The sequence below is a fragment of the Coturnix japonica genome, chromosome 1 (assembly GCF_001577835.2).
Source record: "Coturnix japonica isolate 7356 chromosome 1, Coturnix japonica 2.1, whole genome shotgun sequence".
In the NCBI taxonomy this organism is placed as follows: domain Eukaryota; kingdom Metazoa; phylum Chordata; class Aves; order Galliformes; family Phasianidae; genus Coturnix; species Coturnix japonica.
In genome coordinates, this window is record NC_029516.1 from 118,246,176 (window position 1) to 118,268,132 (window position 21,957).

General features: G+C 37.1%; 1 protein-coding gene across 3 annotated transcripts in view; it reads right to left on the reverse strand.

The window, feature by feature from the left end:
- GABRG3 (gamma-aminobutyric acid type A receptor subunit gamma3) overlaps positions 1 to 21,957 on the reverse strand; it is a 288,663-nt gene that overhangs the window by 248,718 nt on the left and 17,988 nt on the right. For all 3 annotated transcript variants that reach the window (XM_032441559.1, XM_032441558.1, XM_032441560.1), the window contains exon 3: positions 21,823 to 21,890. In XM_032441559.1, the coding sequence (XP_032297450.1) occupies positions 21,823 to 21,890 (68 nt within the window). The remainder of the gene's footprint in view (positions 1 to 21,822; positions 21,891 to 21,957) is intronic.

The window sequence follows — 21,957 nt, forward strand, 5'->3', positions numbered from 1 at the left end:
CGTGATAGACTTGACATTTGGGTAAATATGCAGGAAACTTGTTTGCAACAACTGCACTCTGCTGTCTCCACTTGTCCGTGAAGAAAGATAAATACATATATATATATAACAGTAGAGAGAACATCAATTAATTTGCCAGAATTGGGTAACAAGCCTGGAAAAGAATCAAAATGGTCCAGATCCCTTCCCAGTATTCTATGTCCTCCTTCACATCACAATTTGGTGTGATAAAATTTGAACTAAACTTAACATTCTTTGGTTTTCCTAAATCATATCAAGTTTACAATCAAAAGCATTCAGAAATCAATACTCAGATCTGAAAATTGTAAAGAAAAGTATAAATACTGTAGTACTAGCAAGTCTATTTTGGCTGTTTCAGTCATTACAAGATATCCTTTTTTTTTTCTTTTTTCTTTTTTCCTTTTTTTTTTTTTTAATTCTTATGAAGATGAGCCAGCATTACTATATTAAAGGATGCCTAATTAATTTCCCAAAACATTACAGTTATGCTTGCAAGCTAATCTGCACACTTTAGACTCTGTTTAAATTAGAGCTGGCTCAAAGATCCACTTTGGAAAATAGAAATAGTTTAGCTTTTAGTATCTTGTGGATTGTCAGCTGCTCAACTTATTTCTGTTCTGGTAATTTAAGGAAATTTCTCTTGTAGACACCATAGAAATATTTACTAGACTAGCAGATTTTTCTAAAGCTGGCAAAACCAATTTTTCCAGAAAGATGGATAAAGCAACTGTGAAATAAGTTGCTTTAAGAAAAGCAAGATAATATTAAGCAAGAACAGACTCAAGCACTGGAAACTACAAAAATGGAACACGGCCCAGAAAACTCTACATAAATTAGCTGAACGTAGATTTAAAATAACAAAAGTAGATTTCCTGCAACTTTAAAAAGCCTTTCCTTCAGCTACTTCCAAGAATTTTAGATAAAGTCCAGAAGCCTTTCTCAGCCGCTCTTTTAGACTCAAAACTTCCTTCCTTTGTTATGCCCTACCCTGAACTTAATCTTTTAACAAATTATTTCTATCACCGTATGGTTATGAGAGTCCGATCTTCATGAATTATCAAAAGTTACTAAATTCAAGATACTAAGGCACAGCACAAAGACATTGGAGACTTGTTTGCCAGATTCAGGCATTTTTATTTCATACCTTATTCAATACTTCTCATTAACAAAAAGTAGTAGTTTGATGATTATTAAATCATCAATGAACATGATGATTATTAAACATTCTTTTTATTACTAATTCATGAAACTAAACCCATAATACTTGTGAGTAAACTATTTCAAGAATCCAGAGGAGGTATCAGAACACTAATACACCACACACTGCTTTTTTTTCTTATGGATTCAGCACAAGAGAAGTGTAATTAATAGGATTTGTTTCATATTTTCTTCATTAAACTACCATTAGTGGTGAAAAAAAAGGAAATGCCAGGTGGATTTTTTTTATTTTTATTTATTATTATTATTATTATTTTGTGCAGAACTGCAAATAAATGATTACCTGACAGACAACGTAAAATAACAATCAACTTCAATAACCTGCTAGGTGAACAAAAGAATTCAGAGCAGGCTGAGTGCATCACCTCTTGACCTTCTACTTCCTCTTTTTACAGAATTGTTTTCCCGGTCTTTCTACCAGAACAACTCACTTTCCTCCAAAGAGGTTTCCAAGATTTCCAGACTAGGTCTGACTCCACAAAAAGAGGTAGAGCTCCATCACCTTTTTGGAAACCACTACCAATATCTGAAAAGCAGTTCAGCAATATAAAAAGTAACAGAAGGAATGGTTTTATTGTTATCTTTTTTTTTCTTTTACATCCCGACGTGTAGTTACTTTGCACTGTTCTTCTGAATACAGGAGAAAAATTGCATGAATACTTCTGCAATTAAATCTTTCATCAATCATTTCTCTCCTGATATATTAATTACAACATGCAATCACAGCTTTAACCTACAGCAAGTTTTTACAAATAAGAATAGATGTAACCGTAAGAATTCGCTGTTTGCCTTAGGTAAGGTACAGTTTGATCTTTTTCTTCATCTCCTTACCATTTCCGAGCAACTGGTAAGAGAAAGAAAATGAGAAATGGGAGATTGTCACATACCTGCTACCTGCAATGATTAGTGGCAAGGAATGTTAGTCTCTACCCTAGGTGTTCCTGTCTTGATTTGGGAAGGATGATCTGTATCCTGCTGTCATGAAGTTTTTTTCCTGTGACCTCACATACAGAACTCTATAACATGAAGAATAAGCTTATAATCTCATGAAGAACTGCTGCCCACCCAATTAACATATAAATATAGCTGGACTTTTTCTCTCTTTTTTTTTTCTTTTTTAAGAAAAGTAGGAAAAAAAAACGCAGAAATAATTAGCTACACTGTCTTGCCTGAGAATCACTTGCCACCCTCACTCCATACACTTCATAGGACTCTTAATGAGTTTGTCAAATAGTTCATAGAGTTCATCTTGTCCTAATTTTCTGGTATCAAAATGCCTTCAGGACACTTTAATGACATCTTATCGTGATCATGAAAACATGGTTATCAGAAATGAAGAACTGATTTACCTAATTAGACCAAACGCATGCATGAGCACTTACAGTTTGCTCAATAATGCTTCGTGAAAGCTTGGAACAGCTCGTTGATTAATATGGCTAATCTATTAATAAAAACTAAACCCCAGGAAACAAAAAACAATTCCTTTTTTAAGGAAATGAAAAATGATTGCAAAAGGAAAGAGCAGCTCTCTGTGTTTAAACATCTGCAGCGTTATTAAACTCCCCACAACTGTTGTGAGCTTTAATCCCATGGAGGCAAACTAATTATGTCTGCATTGCCATACATTTCTGCTGATAAACTGTCAGCCTGCAAGAGACAGCCTGCTGTAGCAGGACTCATGCGTACTTGGAGAGTAAGTTCTGCAGATACCAGGATTTCCTGAGCTTCAAACAGTTGCCTTGGACACAAAGTGACCCAGACTTTTAAAAATAGACCAACTTCTACATGTGGATTAGATAGTCAGCATTCTTTGAGTCAGCCAAATGAAGATAAATCAAAGCTCTGGGTGGAAGCTTCCTTGCTGTTCTGTCTGATTGCTAAATTAAATCAACTGGGATTGAGAGAATATTGCAATTACAGGTAGCTACACCATTATTTCCCCAATGGGAAAGTGTTCTTTAACCATAGATTAGTTCAACCAATAAAGGCATTGCACAGTTAACATTTCACTTTTGCTACACTCAATTTATCAAGCAGAATCAGTTAATGCATTAGGAACCCACTGAAAAGAAAACTGAATAATCTCTAGCAAGAGAGATTTTGACAGCCTGATGTGCAGCCCCTTCCCCATGCTCTTTCCCAACCTCAAATTATTTTTTCTAGGTTATTGATTATAACACATATCTTTCCCTAACAGCAACCAGACACTGTCCTAAATATCAAGAAAGTAAGAGATACCCATCAATTTGTTTGCTTCTGTACATGGAGTCTGAGAAAAAAACAATCATGAAACTCCCTATTTATTCTTTATCAGTTACGGTCAATCTGACCCTGTAAAAAGTAACTACACATTGCTACATTAAAACTGTACCACATAAATTCATCACCTGTTTGCCTGACCCGTGCATAGTCAACTATCATATTAAAAATGCATCCTTCCTATAGAACATCTGTCTTGCTTTGACCAATGGAAAAGTCAAACCCCAACTAAGAGTAATTTGAAAAACTTACAATGGAAAAACAGAACTCAGAGATGCATCATGAGATACAAATGGTATCATCATAGTATCATAGTCTTGTGCGGGTTGGAAGGGACCTTAGAGATCATCGAGTCCAACCCCCAGGATTCAAGCCTCTGTGTAGCAGAGCGGCACTTCTACCACTTGTTCCACAGGGGGGATTTGAACCCCGGGCCCCAGTGTTGCAAGGCAGCATTCCTACCACTGCGCCACTGGGGCACACCAGTGTGTGAATGGGCTTTCCATACTATGCCTATAAGATGATTTGGTGACAAGAGAATTCAATAAACAGAGTATAAATTGGACAGAAAATTGCTGGATCACTGTGATCATGTGGGTGTCATCAGCGTACAAAGGGATCAACAAATCTCAGTCCAGTATTCTTTCATGTCATTAGGAGTGAATTGAGTGATGGGACATGCTGCACACTCAGAAAGCGTGGATCAAACTGGGGGAAGTGAGCAACATGCAGGAGGACTGTGTTGCTATTCAGAAATACTTCAATAGGCTGGAGAAGTGGGCTGATGGAAATTTCATGAAATTCAACATAGACAAATACAAACTTTCGCATCTGGGGTGAAATAACTCCATGAAACAGGACAGGCTGGCTGCTGACAAGCTAGGAAACAGCTCTGCAGGAAAGGACTCAAGGCAGCAGGTGGAGAAGCTAGCGACACGTCATCAGGATATTGTTGCAGAGATAAAAGCCAAACACACAGGGAGCACTGACAAGAGCACAGACAGTGGGACTTGAAGGACAGGAACATTTTGCCCTGCTCAGCATTCATGAAACTGCAAGTGGAACGCTGTGCCAGCTTGGAGCTCCTCAGTACAAGAAATTGACATACTGGATCAAATCCAGCAGAGGACCATCAAGAGCACTGGGAGACTGGAAAACACAGCATATGAGAAAAGAATAAAAAAACTTACTATGTCCAGTTTAAGGAAAAGGCTAAGGAGAACTCATCGCTTATATTGTGATATAAGGAACACAGAGACAGGACAAGAACACAGATAGAATACAGGAATTTCCAGTTATACGTAAGTTCACTTTTTTTTTAATCCATTGAAGTGCTTCACCACACTGAAACAGGCTGTACAGAGAAGCTGTGAAATACAGACTGCGGAGACAACAAACTGCACTGAGTCCCTGAGTAACCTAATTGGACCTGTTCTGAGTATGGATTGGACTAGATGATCAGATTTCCAGATGATCAGATTACCAGCCTCCCAGAATTCCCTTCTAACATAAATTATTCCATGATTCTAAGCGTGAACACAACTTTTACCTACTTTTACTTTTTTTCAACTCCCCGTGAATTTAAAAAAGCAAAGCACCAACAATGTATGTATTTCATTTTATTTATATTTTGTCTATCACTGTCAACATTAAAAACTGAAAAACTGCCTGTGGAAAGGATTGCTCCCTGCTCTTGCAATCACCATTTAAAGATTTCCATCCAAGAAGAAAAAAAGCTGAGTAGGTAAATATGAGAAGTTTGAATTTATTCACAGTTTTTTTCAGCTTGCTCACTGATTAGTGACCTCTTTCACACGGCAGTTTTACAATTGCATATTTAATGAATGAGAGGCCTCTGCTGCTAATAATTCTTTCCAAGATCAGGAATATCTAAAATAACAAGAATCTTCAATCATACACCTTCAACAATGCTTTACCACCCGAATTCCTTGGGGCTTGCATTTTCGTTCTGAATGCTTCTGTGTATTCTTAGTTATCTTGATCCACCTTGATTTCCAATTGAAAAATAGCAGTAGTTTTTAAAAGCATTTAAATTTTGCATTGATAAAGTTGTGTGAACTTTAAGAAATTTTAAGATTCATCCATCAGTGATTATAATGTACTTCACAAACAGGCAAATACCATTACGTAGCATACATTGACATTTGCAATCTTAAAATGCTACAACTGTAAGAGCTGACATTTATTCAAGTATCCCTCATATTTTTCATTTCATTGCAGACTGCGTATTAGGCAAGAAGTACACATTTGATGTTATTCATATTTATTAGATGACAATTATATGAAGGGTAAAAATCTACTACAATCCTGCTATACACTGTTGCTGTGTTTAACCTGGAAGGCAGCTCAGCAGGACACTGCCATTCTCTCCCTTCCCTCTAATTCTTGAGAGAATTAGAAAAAAGGTAAACTTATGGGGTGAGGTAAAAATAAAAATAAAAACCAGACAGAAAAGGAAGTAATAATGTTAAAAGAACATAAACCAACAAGTTATGCTTACACAATCACTAGATTCATTCAGCAATTGCTACTGCCAGCCAATGCCCAGCTAGTCCAAAGAAGTGGCAACCCTTCAGCCAACTCCCTCCACTTCTATAGTTCCACAAGATGCCATATGGTACAAGACGATCAGTCGGTGTCAACAGGACCATGTCCTGGTTCTGTCCCCTCCCACCTTCTTCTGCATCCTCAGTCTCCTCACTGACAGGACAGTATGAGAAGCTGTGGCTCTGTGCAAACACTACTAAGCAACAACTGAAACACTGGTGTATCAATATTATTCCCATCCTAAATCCAAAATACAGTGCCATGAAAGCTATCAAGAAGATAATAACCTCTATCCCAGACAAAATCAGGACAACCACTGTATGCTTCCTATCCTAAAGAACTGTTAGGCAAGAAAGAACAAGGACAGAAAGAAGAAACAAAATCTTGCATAGTTAAGTACGCGTAGCCAGCTGGACTAACTTCTGCTGGAAGGGGTAAGGTAAGTAAGGACAGGATAAGCTACATACAAATGGGAGAAAAGACAGAAAGAGGAGTTTTCAAAAGAAATTGAGTAAAGTTAAGAAATAAATGGAGCAAAGGTGAATTAAATTGCCTAGGGAAAAGAAATCAGAGAAATAGCAGACTCCCTCCTTCATAATGTGCTACAATTAACAGATTTCAGTAGTTCTATTCCCTTACCACACAATATTCTCATTGTATGTTTCTCTTACTTTAAGTATAGTCATATTTCCATTTAGCCACGCAGTGTCAACACCTTGCATAGTAACCCTCAACAGAAAATACAAGTAGCCAGACTGGTTTGGCTTTTTTTCCACCTCTAACAGTGGCAGACCATAAAAGTGGAAGTTCAGTAAAGTGATCAATGCCCTCTCCAACTTTCCTTCACCTCTTCTTTTGTGCCAAGATTGTCTCTTTCTCTGTTCATTTACTGTATCCAGCACAAAGTACTTGGCAGCCTAGATTTCATGCTCTCCTGTAATGTAAGAGATGTAAGAAATATAGAAAAGCAGTTGTCCATTCAATACTGTGTATGATGTGATTCTCCTTAGACCTGCAAAAGAAGAACAAGCTATTCACTTCATCTGACTGATCTAAACTGAAAAATCTGGTCAACTAATCCACAGAACTGGAAAAAAAGTTTAGGTGTATTAAGCCCAAAGAAGAATAAATGAACAGCACTAGCTTACATGGCTTGCTGCACAACCATGGAATTGGTTCAGTGACATACAGGATAACTTTTGCTTTTATTACTCTAGATAGTGTATTCAAGCATAGCTTTAAGGTTTGCATAAAACCCATCCATTTGTCTGGTCTACAATTCAGCTCTCTAAGAAAATTTTCAAGATTACTAATTACTGAGATAGTTTTTTTTTCCCATTGCTAACTTTGCTTTGGCTGCTACCATTACATACTCACCATTCCCGCTCAGGCACTAAATTATTCTTTACCTATAACAGAGTCTTTTTATTTCTTTTGGACAAAGAAATCTCAGCCACGGACTGTATTCCCTGTGTAGCTAGCACTGCAAAAAAACAGAGACATTCTCAACTCAGTGTTCACTAACAAAGACCTAGCCAATCAATATACAGCCATAACAAACAACTATGGGATTTTTGCAGCCTGCAAAACAAGTGTCAGGGCAGCTTCTGTGAGCTATAAATTAAAGTAAATACAACTTTAAAATGTTTATAAAAACACAGTGTAGAAATGTTCTTCTGTCACAAAGCCAACTGAGAGTATCAGAGAAACCAAGGCATGCAAACACCTCCTTAACTTGAAGGTGTATCTAGCAATACCACAAAAATGGCAACACTTTCCTTTGCAGTACATCTTTTATTCTCTTCATTATGAAGCATTGCATGTAGGACAACAGCAGATATCTCTCCTCGTTTGAATGACTTAAAAAGATTGTACTTTGTCTTGCATACCTGGTAAAAGAATAGCCTAAATGTGTCCTCTGGTCCTTTGCTGAAGAAAAGGTCTGATAAAATTTTATGGCCAAAGCCTGTAGAGGGAATAACTGGTAACACTAAGTTGCTTATTACAACACAAGAGATGGAAGATTGCAGGTGCAAAGTGATTCTGTCATTTCCTTCCAGAATCTGCGGGCAAATCAACAAATCCCTTCAGCAGGGCTGTCTTGAAGTGAGTTTTCTTAACAGAATTATAGCATAAAAGGGGTAGAAAGGACCCTGCTGCAATGCACTTTATGCATTAATATATGGAACTAAGCCACTCACCTGCATAACACAGTTGAAACATATCAGAGAAAAAAATAATAATAAATAAAACACACTCAAGATGCAAAAGAAACTGAAAACTTCAGAAAATATTTCAAATTTCTACATCAAGAGCAAAAGAGGAGCTATTCCTCTGAGCAATCAGATCCCTCTTCCTGCTTTCAGCTCTTAGCAAGCTTAGCATGGCATACAAATTATAATAGCCTGATCAAAAAGCACTGCTTTGTTGAGGGGTGAGTGGTCTCACTTTAGAAATTTGTTCTTTTACTGCCCTCCCCAACCAAGGACCAACTCTAAAAAAAAATTATTCTCATTTTGAATTTGGGTTCCTCATTAGAGAAGTAGGTTGACTCACCATATGAAGATGTAATTTGGAAACTCAACGGTGTTTTTGCCGTTAACAGATTTTGCCTGTGGGAAGTTATTTATTAAGAGAAATCACTGGCTTGAAAATTTAAGGACAGTTGTCATCTAAAATCTTTTCTTCAACTACAATAATTTCTTTCCATCAAGCTTTTTTGTGTGTTTAGAGCCAAGTAGGCCTTCAGTGCCATTAGTAGAAACTAGTTGAAAGGGAAAAACAAAACAAAACTGTCATCAGTGCACAGGAGGAAATAAACAATTGCTTCCATGTAATAGCTCAAAAATGTAATGACTAACACTAGACTGAAACAAAACATGCTAAAAAAAGAAATATAAAAAAATAAAATAAATAAAATAAAAAATAAAAAAGAAGAGGAAAAAAGAGAGAACCATGGGTGAAGGAGACTGTAAATTTACCACACAGATGTCCTCTAAAGAAAACAAAACCAAAGACCCCAAAATATCAACATTGTCATATTTACTTCAGAAGCTTTCTAAAAATACATAAAAATTTTTAGAGGAAAAAAAAATAAAAAGATGAAAATAGGTTGGGTAAAATTGAGATGCGGAGAAAAACAACACTGACCTGCTGAGAATCTTTATAATCAGAAAAGCAGCAGACTGTGTTCCAGGTCCTGCTTTTCAGCTACAGGTTGAGTAAGCAACCTATTTTGGTTGGAAAACTTTGTTCCACTCAAAGTGGAGCAAGAAATAATGGCTAATATTAGGATCAATAATTTGTTACAATCTCTCTTGCAGGATGTCTTGTACTGAAAATAGTTGAAGATTGTATCTGTAGGCTGAGAGTTTGACTGCTTATGAGAGAAACATTAAAGAGTAGAAGCTGATGCCATAAAGCACTAGTTTTAAGTAAACAAGCAAGAAGGAAATAAACCTACCCAGAAAAATCCGTGAAGCTTCACCTGCAATATTTGCATAATCCTAACAAGATGTAGAACTTACCATATGACTTCAAGCAAAATACAATGAACCTCCACCTAAACTGGTACCCTTTCTATTAAATCAGTGTTCCTGGGCTAACTATAACACGATATTTACAGTGAAAGAAAGCAGAAAGATTTCCGTTAACCTTTGCCTCTCCGCAACCCCAGCATATCATACGTAACATGGAAATACATCATGGAGTATAATATGGCGTCTGTAAGTCCCTCCCTTCAAAATAAAGTTTGTATTACTTTCCTCATCCAATTTACTGATCAATGAGATTTGCTTATGCTATGCCTATTCACAGTAGATGTACTTTTCATTACATATGGAATATACAGCAATCACCATAAGAAGGGCACCAAGTACTTGTGGAAATTACTGTGGAATATAAAGCAATAATAATTTAAAACTCACTAATCACTCAGCTTCAGTAGCAATCTAGCCAGGAGGCATGAACTCCTGAGTTCAGTTCCTGTCTTTATCAGGAAGAACAAGAATCTTCGATTTTAGGGACATATGAAGGCTCTTCAGACAAATTTTCCCATACATTCCCCCTACTATATCCCTCTTCCCACCCCCAGCCCTTCCTTGCTCTTTCTTTTTATCCTCTGTCTTCAATTCTCTGCACTCTTCAGTCCACTCCTACTCATTACGCTCAGCCAGTCTCTGGTTCTAGCTTCTACCTTGTTCAAAATAGCCACATCACAGACATCTCTAGTCTCACTTACTTTGTGCATTTCAGCACCTGACAGTATCTCCAATCCCACCATGTCCATTGCCATCAGGGAATTCCCTCCTCCATGTTGCTTTGGTGCAGCAGGATCACTAGCAGCACAGACAGACATTCTTTCCAAACAGATGTAGTAGCTCATATGTAAGCTCTCCAGGCCCACATTCAGAAAGAAACATATGCAACACAGGTGGAATCAAGGGATTTAAGCTGCTAAAATAGTTTTTCTCTGCACTGAATATGCAAGCAGACTTGCAGGCAGATTTTCACAGTGGCAGCAGAAGGCATTCCTGACATACAGGAAACACATCTTTCCCTCCTTCCTCCCCAAAGCCTCAGCATTTGATGTCCTTTCTAAGGAGTGTGAGATAGTACAGCTCAGGGAGAGGGTTGCTCATTTTTTAATGTGAAAAAACAAATGTTTCTTCCTGGTTTCCTTTCAGAAATGACCAAACTGTTATGTCTGAACCACTCCTGACAAGTGCAAACTTTGTGACAGTTATCTACTATCAAAGGCATACATCGAATCTTCATAATATTCAGCTGAAAACTGGTATTTAGAGAGAAAAATATCACATAGATGTTCAGTGAAGTTCTAGCATAATCCTCATCTATTTTACAATTATAAATTTTCTTGTAATTTTGTAATTCAGGATAGATAATGGAAACAAATTACTAGCTACTGTAACGTTACCTATAGTTTTCTAAATAAAAATGACTTTGCTTTGGTCACATCCTGAAAAATACATAATGAAAGCAATTGGAGAATTAACCCATGGAAGGGCTTCAGAGTGTCAGTGAAAATGGAAGTCAGTTCCATTTGTGTCAGTGAAAATGGAAGTCAGAACTGCAAAGTTCAGTTAGGCATAAAAATAATGAAGGAGCACTTTCAAATGAAGTTACTGACTTCAGCATCTATGCAATATTCAGTATAAATCAAGTCATTTACTTTGAGGGTGACACATTTTTGACAAGTGTCACATTTTTATTTAATGAAGGTTCTGATCAACTCAACTTTATGTCATCTTATTTAAACACTTTTACAAAGTCTCTTGGTAACTCTACATCTATGGAGTGTTTTAAATTTCAGAGATGCTTAATAGCAGAAAAGGCATTTCCAGGCACGTGATTGAGAACCAAGAAAACTGGGAGGCTGATTGAAAAGTAAATCAATTTTTTTTTTTCCAATTAATAAGGTTCACAGAATAGTAGAAAATCCTGAATTGGAAGGGACCTGCAAGGACCATCAAGTCTGACACCTGACTCCACGTGGGGCAAATCAAGAGTTAAACAACACATCTAAAAGCAGTAAGTCCAAACACATCTTGAACACTGACAGGACTGGGGCTATGATCACTCCCTCAGGGACACTTTTCCAGTGCCTCACTACCCTCTCAGATACCCTCTCAAGTCTTTTATGCAGTTTATTACAGCTGATACAGCAAACTACTAACAAATGTAAATTCCAGTAACAGTACTTCTAGCCAACAGTTGGACGCCCATTGCTGATTCTCCAAGCACGGTGAGCTTTATTAACAGATCACACTGATTCCATATTTAAGTGCTGACTTTTCTGGTGATGTATTTTGAAAGAAGTCATGGTCCCAAAAACCGCTATGTCAGCAAAAGTTCTGTACATAAATCTGGGCTAAACTGAAAAATATTCACAAGCTGACCAGTCAGCGTATTGCCTGCCTTTGTCCTCGTTACCAGTTTAGACAGACATTTTTGAAATCCAGAAGAAACTCCTAAATAATTCCTTAATCATCTTCTCTTTGCAATTTATTAACCAAGCTGTGCCACAGTCCAGTTAGGCGAGTTCCAAAATTTATGTAGACCAAATCCGAAGGTCTACACTAACGTTTCTAAGCTCTGCTGGGTTTTCTACATTTCTTCTCACTTTCCTTTTCTTTATACCACTTTTACAGTACCACCCAGACTGCAAAGAAATACTCAGACATATTTATATAGATACAATTTCAGATAACAGAGAATTAGAGAACGCAATGTGAGGAAAATAATGAAGGTAAACTTGGTAGCTTTCAGGTGATTGCAATTGGACAATCTCCTAGTTATTATTTTTGTTTTGCTCTTTTTATTAAAGACTTCTGTACTGAAGTATTGAAAAGCTATTGAAGCATGAAAAACTAAGTCAGTGACTAGCTGTTTAATCTGGAATTAAAAGTGACTAGATGAATAAAAACTCTAGAAGCCTCAGCCTGTGGACAAGCACTTTATGGACCCATTTCCATTTGTGTTGATGCAGTCTACCATTTACATCAGGTGAGAATCTGTGTCCCTGTGGAATTAAGTGTGCAGCTTCAGGCATCAAGTAGATCCTTCTCTGCAGTGTAATGTCATGTTTACCCAGCCCATCTAACAGAGTAGAAATTCCCTGTGGAAATTTATTGGTGCTTGTCTTTGCCTTTTCCACAACAGTACAAATTAAATGAAAAGACAAAAGTCAGTGAGGAACCAACATGTTCTACAATCAAAATAAACTTGGGTTTACTTTGGACTTCATTATTATGAGTGTTATGAGTGGAATATTTTAGAACTTGGATTAAATTTATGCTTGGCATAATTTCATTCACATACTGAGAGACTAGTTTAGGTCTGTTATTGTTTATGAAATTTCAAATATTGTGTATAGGTATCAGCATAAGTCAGGAATAGAGACAAAATCATTAACTGCATTTACCTAGATCCCTAAGTATACCTTAATCGAATCACAAGCAAAAATGATTGCATGAACTAAAGTTATACAAAATTGTTTGTGTGATTTCAAACCAACATCGAGTTGAGAAGCAAGCCTACATTATTTTGACCAAACAATATAGCTTGATAGCTCATCTCAATGTCTAATGAAGTAGTGTTTGCATAATGCATGAAGCCTAATTTAGGAAAATTGGAACTGCTTTGCCTTAAAGATGGCCAGATGTTTAGTGAGCATCTGATCAAGTGACAATTTCACCCAGAGAAATGAAGATCATGACTGAAAAAGATAAGTAATGCAGTGAGAAATTTTTATTTACATTTACAGTGGGGACGACCAGAAAATGCCTGGGTGATCTCAATTTGTCAATCACCAAAAGCAGAAAAATTAAGTAACTGACATTATTAGAGAAAAAGTTGTGTTACTACTGTACAGTAACCTCTGTAAATCAAAATAATAAGGTCATGCCTTTCTTCTGTTCACTCTCTTGATTGCCTTTCAATTCAGCCTCAGAATACAAGCCTTTCAGGTAACGAAGAAGTCATACTGAGCCTCTGCACATTTTTCACCTTGATGAAAAATGCACCTATAACTTGCAAGCACTGAACTTTCGAGTCTGATGTATGATGGACATCCAGGTCCAGACATAGACATCATTTTGGCCAATGTAAAAAAGAGCTGGATACCTTCCAACCTTCATTAACATAGTCCTTCACAAGTCACGTGTATGATAATTACAATGGATTACTGTAGCTAAGTATTAAATACCTCCCAGGCAACATAACTAAGTTCCTACAGACTTTTCGGAAATCCTCTTCTTACAAAATATGCCAAATGCAACTCAGAAGCAGCAAGAATCTGTTCCCAAGTCTTCCAAGGAATACAGTTTCCTAGGGAAGTTCAAAACACACAGCTAGCCTCGTGGTGAGCTCAAAAACAGTCAGAAAGGGAGGCAGTAGTTTATTTGGTTTAAAAATCTCACAACTCCTTTGAGGAGCAAAACTATGAAAACATATAAAAAACCTTGTAACTGTCACCGGTTTTGACCATATTAAAGTCTCATCTCTAGATCAAGAAAGTAATGAATGAAGATTACAGTGATTTATAAGGAGAAAAATGTCTGGTATCAACAAAAGTGTGCAGATTTTGGGATACAAACATCCTCAGAACCCTGTGGACTTTTCTAACTGCAGAAATATACTTTTTAAAATTTTTGTGTTCTATGTAGGCAGTCACTCAGCAGAAATACCTTGTTTGTACCAGAAAAGGCACGTCTTTGAGTACTCAAGAGTCAGTGGACACTGTGCCCATAGAGAAGCTTGGAAGGAAATGATATATAATTCTCTAAGTCTTATTTCTCAGCAATAAGACAATAAAGGAAATTATATCAAATTAGAAAACAAGCTCTCATACAGGAGGAGATTGTGCTTGTAGGCTCTTTTTGGTTTTATTTACTGTAACAATTACGTGGAAAGAATCCTAGAATAGCTGAAATTGGCAAGGCCCTCTGGGTCCATCTGGTCCAATACCTGCTCCAGCAGGGCCACCCAGAGCAGGGTGCCCAGGCCCACATCCAGGCAGCTGCTAGAGATCTCCACAGAGGAGATTCCACAGCATCTGGGCAGCCTGTGCCACTGCTCTGTCACTCACACAGTACTCACACACAGGCTTCCTGGTGTTTAGATGGAACCTCCTGTGTACCAGTTTGTGCTCGCTTCCTGGCACTGGGCACCAATGGAAAGAATCTGGCTGTGTCCTCTATGCACCCTCTCTCTTCAGGTATTTATCAACAGCGGTGAGATCTGAGCTTAATCTTTTCTAGGCTAAACAGTCCTGACCCTCTCAACCTTACCAGTCTATCATCTTGGTGGCCCTACACTGTGTGTACTTCCAAGTGTGTCTGATCTCCCTTATGCTGGAAGACACAGAACTGAGCACAATGCTCCTGATGCATCCTCACCAGTGCTGAGTAGAGGGGAAGGACCAACTCTTGACCTGCTGGCAATATTCTTTTAGAAGCATTCAAAAATACTATTAGTCTTATCAGAAAGGGAAAACTGTTGACACATGGTCAACTTGATTTCCACCAGAATCCCCAGATCATATTCTGTAGAGCTGCTTTCCATCTAGGTGGCTCACAGCACTTCATTGAGTCACAAAATATACTGAGTTGGAAGGGACCCACGATGATCATAGAGTCCAGTTCCTGGCTCCAAACAGGAACACCCAAAATTCGAACTATATCTAAGAGCACTGCCCAAATGCTCCTTGAGCTCTAGCAGACTGAGGCTGTGCCTCCTGCCCTGGGGAGCCTGTTCCATGCCTAACCACCTTCTAGTGAAGAATCTCTTTGTGATATCCAATCTGTCTCCTCCTCTATCACAGCTTTATGTAATTTCCTCAGGTCCTATCACTGGTAGTTAGCAAGACTAGGGAGGTGATTGTTCCTCTGTACTTGGCACTGATGAGGCTGCATCTCAGGGTCTGTGCTCAGTTTTGAGCCCTTCACTACAAGAAATCCAACAAGGTCCTGGAGTGCATCCAAAGAAGCTGTGAAGAATCTGGAGCACAGGTCTTATAGGGAGTGGCTGTGGGAACTGGGATTGTTCAGACTGGAGGAGGTTCAGGGGAGTGTGGATTGATGGCTGGACTAGATGTTCTTATTGAACTTTCCAACCTTAGTGATTCTATGATTAGCACACCTGTCCCTCTGTTCCCCTGTGAGGAAATGGTAGGTCACCATGAGGCCTCCCCTCAGCCTCCTCTTCTCCAGCATGACTAGCAGGAATATAAAGAGTGCCATGTGGCGAAATTATCTACGAAAGGCCAACTCTAAATCTCCAAGCTAGTTTTCTCTATCACAAGAAGGCAAATGCAATGTATTACTAATTATCTGCATACACTGTTTTTCTGTGTGCTGAACAATGGTGAGAAACTTCCTAGGGTTTGAGAATTTACTCTTTGTAGAATCTTCTAAGAAGTGATATTTTATTCTCAAGGGAGTATTGTGTCTGTGGCTAAACTTAAGTGCAGTGCCTTGATGAAACTGGGACAGCTAACAGGCGAGAGAAGCTTATGGCATTGTCTCAGGACACAGAATGACAGAACACCTTAGGTTGGAGGGATCCTTAAAGATCAGCCAAAATACATGCAGTATTGAAGTCTTCCATAATTCATATCTTTTTATCTTGAGTGACCCAAGCTTTATGATAGTTTATGAATACACTCAAGAAATAAGAATAGTAACTTGATTATAATCTAGCAAAATGCTTAAGATTACCATTAGTACTTTAGTCCTCCTAAATGAACAAACCCATTAAAACCAAATTTAAACTAGGACTTCATGTTCTCTTGGGGCACAGGAAAAAAAAAAAAAAAAAAATCAAACAAAGACAAAAAAACAGGCTTGTTAAATCTGTGGGGAAAAATACAAACATCTTGAGGCATCCCATTATTCTAGAGGTTATGTGAACTCACTAGCTAGGAAACATAGCTCTCAAAAGTAACAGAAACTGTCTCCATACACAAGCGCTGTACAACAGATCAGTCAAGTCAGAAGGATACGGTTAGAAAATGACACCCTAGGTTAATTAATAATGAACACCAGGATGTCATGCGTGTGCACAAACAGCATATAGCATAAAATTTAAGAGGCAAAAAGTAGAACGTTATGTAGAAGGAGATACATGAGGTGGTGAAAAACTGACAGAATTTGGGTCTAGCTTAGTTTTGTTTTAGTATGAAAAGATTCACCAGGTTATGTTTCTATAGTTGTAGATGCTTCAATAGTTAGTTTAATTTTCATATAAATAGCATCTAAATACAAGAAATTCAGACTTCATTATAAACTCTGGAAATTATTTTAGACTAAGCTCCACCTCAAGAACGTTCTTTTAAATACCTGTTTTGCCTAGCAGAGAAGTGAAATGAGCATGTGAGAACTCTGAAACTGATGTTCAAAGAATTCTATCAAACGCTTTAGGGGTAAAAGAGAGTAAGGACTGCCTTCATCCTACAGCAGTTAACAAAACTTTTTTTCTTTTTTTTTTTATTTTTTTTTTTCCAGCAGTGAACAAAAGGAAGCATCCACAAAGATATCTGACACAGATAAGAGAGCAGACACAAAAGAATGAAATGATGAAAGATAGGAAAAAAAACCTCTAAGAATTACATTTTCAGAGTACTTCAGACCAAAGAGAGGGGCATATATCCAGCAGATAAGCAATTAACAGTTTTATCAAAAGGTATGTACAGTTGCTAAGTTTGCTTTTCATGCTGTTACTTCAACTCACATTCTCTACAGCTGCATTAAAAAGAGGTTCCAGTTGCTAAAAATCAAACTCTTCCCTCACCACCAGCTTGTGCTGCAGCTTCAGGTTCCTGTAGCTACTCCATTAAAAACATAAAACAAAATACAGGTATATACACACACACATTTTCTTCCTACTGAGATTGAATAGTCTGTGTAATCTGAGTGTGTTTAAATTTCTGTTCAACAGAACTACTCATGAGGGATTACTTATCCCCATCATTTGCATTCAGTTCCCACTTTGTTTACTGACATGGTCTCTCTTCATTTTCTTTTACACATAAATGGTTTCTACTTCTCTAGGAGAAAAAAAAAAAAGATGAAGAAAACCAGGCTGCAGGGAGCAATGGTAATTCTTAAGTTTTAATAAACAATTTCCAGAACACTTCTTGTTGACAAAAATTGGATTGTTGGCAAGAACTGGAGCATGAATTTTAGTCAAAAAGCATACGCTTCCTGGACATAATTCTGAATTGTGCTAAATAAAAGGGGATTGCGTTAAATAAAGGGATATTAACTATAAAAATAGAGTGATCTTGAATTCATACACTTGCTTCAAAATACAAAGTATAGAGAAAAAAGAAAACCAAGACTTCAGATGAATATTCCAATTTTAAATTGTGACTTAGAAAATCCATAGTACCCGTAGATGTTCATTATATTTACAGATATAAAAATTTTAAATACCAAAAACTGTAAATAATTGCACCATCCTGCAAATCTGTGTCTCTAACAACATAACAACACAAATTGACAACTAGCAGATTTCTGTAACTCACTTAACAAAGAGATGAAAACCAGAATAAAGGGATAAAATATCAACATAGGAAGGACTGAATTGGCTCTAAACTCTCACATGTCATTTACAACGATCAACCAGTTTATGCTTCTTTTAAATCAGCCCAAACTCAAACTCTCTCTGTATGTGCATATACATGTATATACACATATAGAAATATATGACAGGTCCATCCATTGTCTCTTCAAAAAAACAGCTTCTTTTCTCATAAAGATCTACTAGAAACTCATAGTTTATAGTAAGAGCACTTGCATTAACTTTCTACAATCAGTTGTTTTCGGTTTTGTTTTCTTTCCACCCCTCCCCACCACCTCCCAGAGATCTTGAGATTTTAAAAACTATTTTTTAAGGCAACTGGAGAATTGTTCACTGTTTTAGGCCTTAGTGTGAAACAGCATAAACCCTCAATAAAAATACTCCTGAGTCCCCAGAAAGCAGAATCAGCTGCATATTCCTATGGACCATGTCATCACTGGCACAGAGAACATTACCTTGACTGCAAGCCCTTTTAAAGGAATCCCTAACATTTCTTCCTCTTGTGGCACTTCAGATCTCACTCTAAGATTTCTTTTATGTCAGGTACATAAGTATTCAGATACAATTTATCTGTGCCTTTGCTGTAGTTATGTGTCTGGGACCAACTGTCCTTTTCTTGACAAGTAAAGAAAAAGGGATATATTAACATCCATACCCAAGTCTAATTGTTATTACAACAAAGTAACTGACAGCTTTAAGGGTCTGCTCTACCAAACTAACTTGAACATTGAATCAAACACACATTGACTGGATAGCTTTAAGGAAAATGATTTTACTTCCTAGGTTTCACCCACAGGATGAAAAGTACTGATGAAAATTGATAAGTAAATACATCTGCAGAGTTAGACCTCTGGAGAAGCTCCCCATGATTTTCCCTCAGAAGCACTGTAGATTAAGAAAAAGGTGATAGAGCCAAGGGCTAAGTTTGGAAGTACACAGCAGGGAAGTGCTCCTTGTACATGTTGATGATCTTGCTCTTGAAATAGAGGAGATGAAAATCAATGTAATCTTCCCCCCACCCCAATCAACTTCCAACTTGCTGAGCTACTGTGACAGAATAGCTCGACTTTTAATAATAATTTAGGGGAGAAAAGCCAAAAGTTCCTGTCCTGCTGAGAAATATAGATGGAGGTCTATACATAATTTCTCTATTATATTTTTCCCCATCACCAGAATACTGTTCTAAGTACTATATGGAATTCCCCTCCCCTTGAGAGTTCAGTTACATGATAAGAATCAGACCAAAGACTGTCGCCTCCTTCCTCTTCCTCTCATGAAGGTAATGATCAGCTACTGTTTCTGTTCAGCTGTTTGCATATCTATGAACCACTGTTTCACAGGACGTATGAAACACTGCTTCAGGTAAAAAATAAATACATGAAAACTTTTATTTTTGGCACCAAATAGCATGTGGGTTATTTTTTCTCTTACCAACCCTCTCCCCCCCCCCCCCCAGCATAGAATTACAGACCCACTGCAAACTGTAGTCAGACTGTAGCCAAGCGGTTGAAATTGTAGCATGAGTAAGGATGAGAGTAGCTCTCTGAGCAGTCCTGCCACTTCAGAGACAAGTCATCATTCAGCACTGTAACTTGTAAATTTGTGAACATAATTTCCCATATTCATGATAAGTTTGAGACTGAGAGCTCATTTCACTCGAGTTTCAATAAACTCTGTAGAAAAAGAGTAGAAATTGAGCCTTTGGACAAAAGTTTACTATATTTATGTGCCTAACATTCAGTTCCTTCATCAATAATTACATTTGAGAAATGAAGTTCAAAAGTGCTTAGCTAGTTCACATTTATTTCCAGTGGGATCTACTGTCCACAACCTATGACCACTTCTACAGTTCTACACATTTCCATGCAGGTTAAATACAAGCTTTAAGCAGACTTGAATTCTTAAAACTATAAAATGTGGGTTTTTTTGTTATTTTATTTTCATTCATCATTATTCTATTTACTACCTTGCCCTTAGAGCTATACTATTTTTTTTCAGCTTTTACCAAGAAATATTCTAACATTATAGTGTTATAGACCATCCTATTAAGAACTCTGTCTATCAAAGAGATACAATCTGTATTCCTTTAATTGATGTTTTGTTGCATTTCTTCCATTTTGGTGCCAAGGGATAAAATCTACTCATGTTTTGACTGTGCCATAATAATCCTCCAAAAACAACTGGTTGTTTCTATTCTTTTTTCTATCTTCCTACCTGAAGCAATTTCTATCAAATGCTGTTCTAATTAGTATTTCACATTCATTTCTAGCACCATGAAATACTAGGTAAAAGGGTAATTCAGATAAGCAAAAGAGGAACAATAAGCATCTTCGCTATTGTCCCTATTGCTTTTGAACCAAGTATCCATACCAATGGAAGCCATAAACACAACAGTTCTGCACATAAGTCTTTCTTTTGAGGACTCACTTTAGTACACACCTGGGGAAAGACATGATAGTTACCTATTTAGCAATTCATGAATGCAGCAGGTACTCCGATTGCTTGGCATTCAGTACTTCACATGAAGAAATATGGCTAATATATTTCTTACTCTCTGCATATGTGCCCAGGTTGTTCCCAGCACATAATCTGTTCTGTCTTTACTTGCCAGATTTACCATTTCCAGAGGCAAGAGGAGTCTTTCCCCAACCAGTGTTTGATACACTGTGATAATCTGCATTCTCCTATATACATAAACAATAACAATCAGCCTGTGTAGTCAAATTTCAAATTCAGAAGCATTTGTTCTAAAAATACAAGTTAATACATATAACACAAGTATTATATTAATCTATCGCTATTTTATCCACCAACGTTTGAGTATCAACACAGACACCACTAAGTCACTGCTCTGATGAGGTGGTATAAGAACTTTACCAGTAAATAAAGATATTAACAAGCATATTTTCAGATTCTCCATTTCCAAATTCTATCAAAATAAAAACCAACTTGTTTACAAATTTTATTGCACTGAATTCCGAGCAGAAACTGCTTTGTGTACTCACAGTATCTCATACCTCTACAGCTAGATAAACATTCAGCTTTCTTTCTAAATCTGAACATGTTGCTGCAGAACTGGGAATGTCTTGGAGTTAAGAAGACCACAATGACTGATTGACCGTCACAGGTTCATCATAGTATCATGCAGACTTTTTCAATTTTTCCAGCCTCTACGCATGCAGTAAAGCTATGGATAATTTCTTTAAAATTATACCGCAAGGCAAAATATTGTTGATAATTTAGTGAAAGTAAAGTGACAACTGAAGAAATGATGAATTTAAAATCAATACTCTGATAACACATGCTGACTCTTCTAATGCTGTACTATGACGCTCTGTATATTTGACTGACTCTTGAAACAGCAACTCAAAGATTTTCCTAACAGTAGCTTTCTGTTATACATATTTTTTCCTTCACCAATCAAGATTTACCATCATTTTATGGTAGACAACACAGAGCACAATATTGCTTCAGGATTTGTCTCTTGAAGAGATACAAAAGAGTCATCCAAAAAAACAGGGCTATAGCTGAAAACAGAACTAAATCAGCAATCAATATAACTTATCCCAGTAGTATTTATTATCTTTTTCAAAAGCTAGTATTGATGCCAAGACAAGCAGTCCAGATAAAAACCTTTCTTAGCACACCACTTACCATATTTATTGACGATACTGGACCGATGCTGTTGACATAAATGTCAACATCAATAACTGTTGGTTTTACTGTGGAGAAAAAAAGAAAAAAATAATAAATCACAATATTATTTTTATTTATCAGAAAACATAAGTA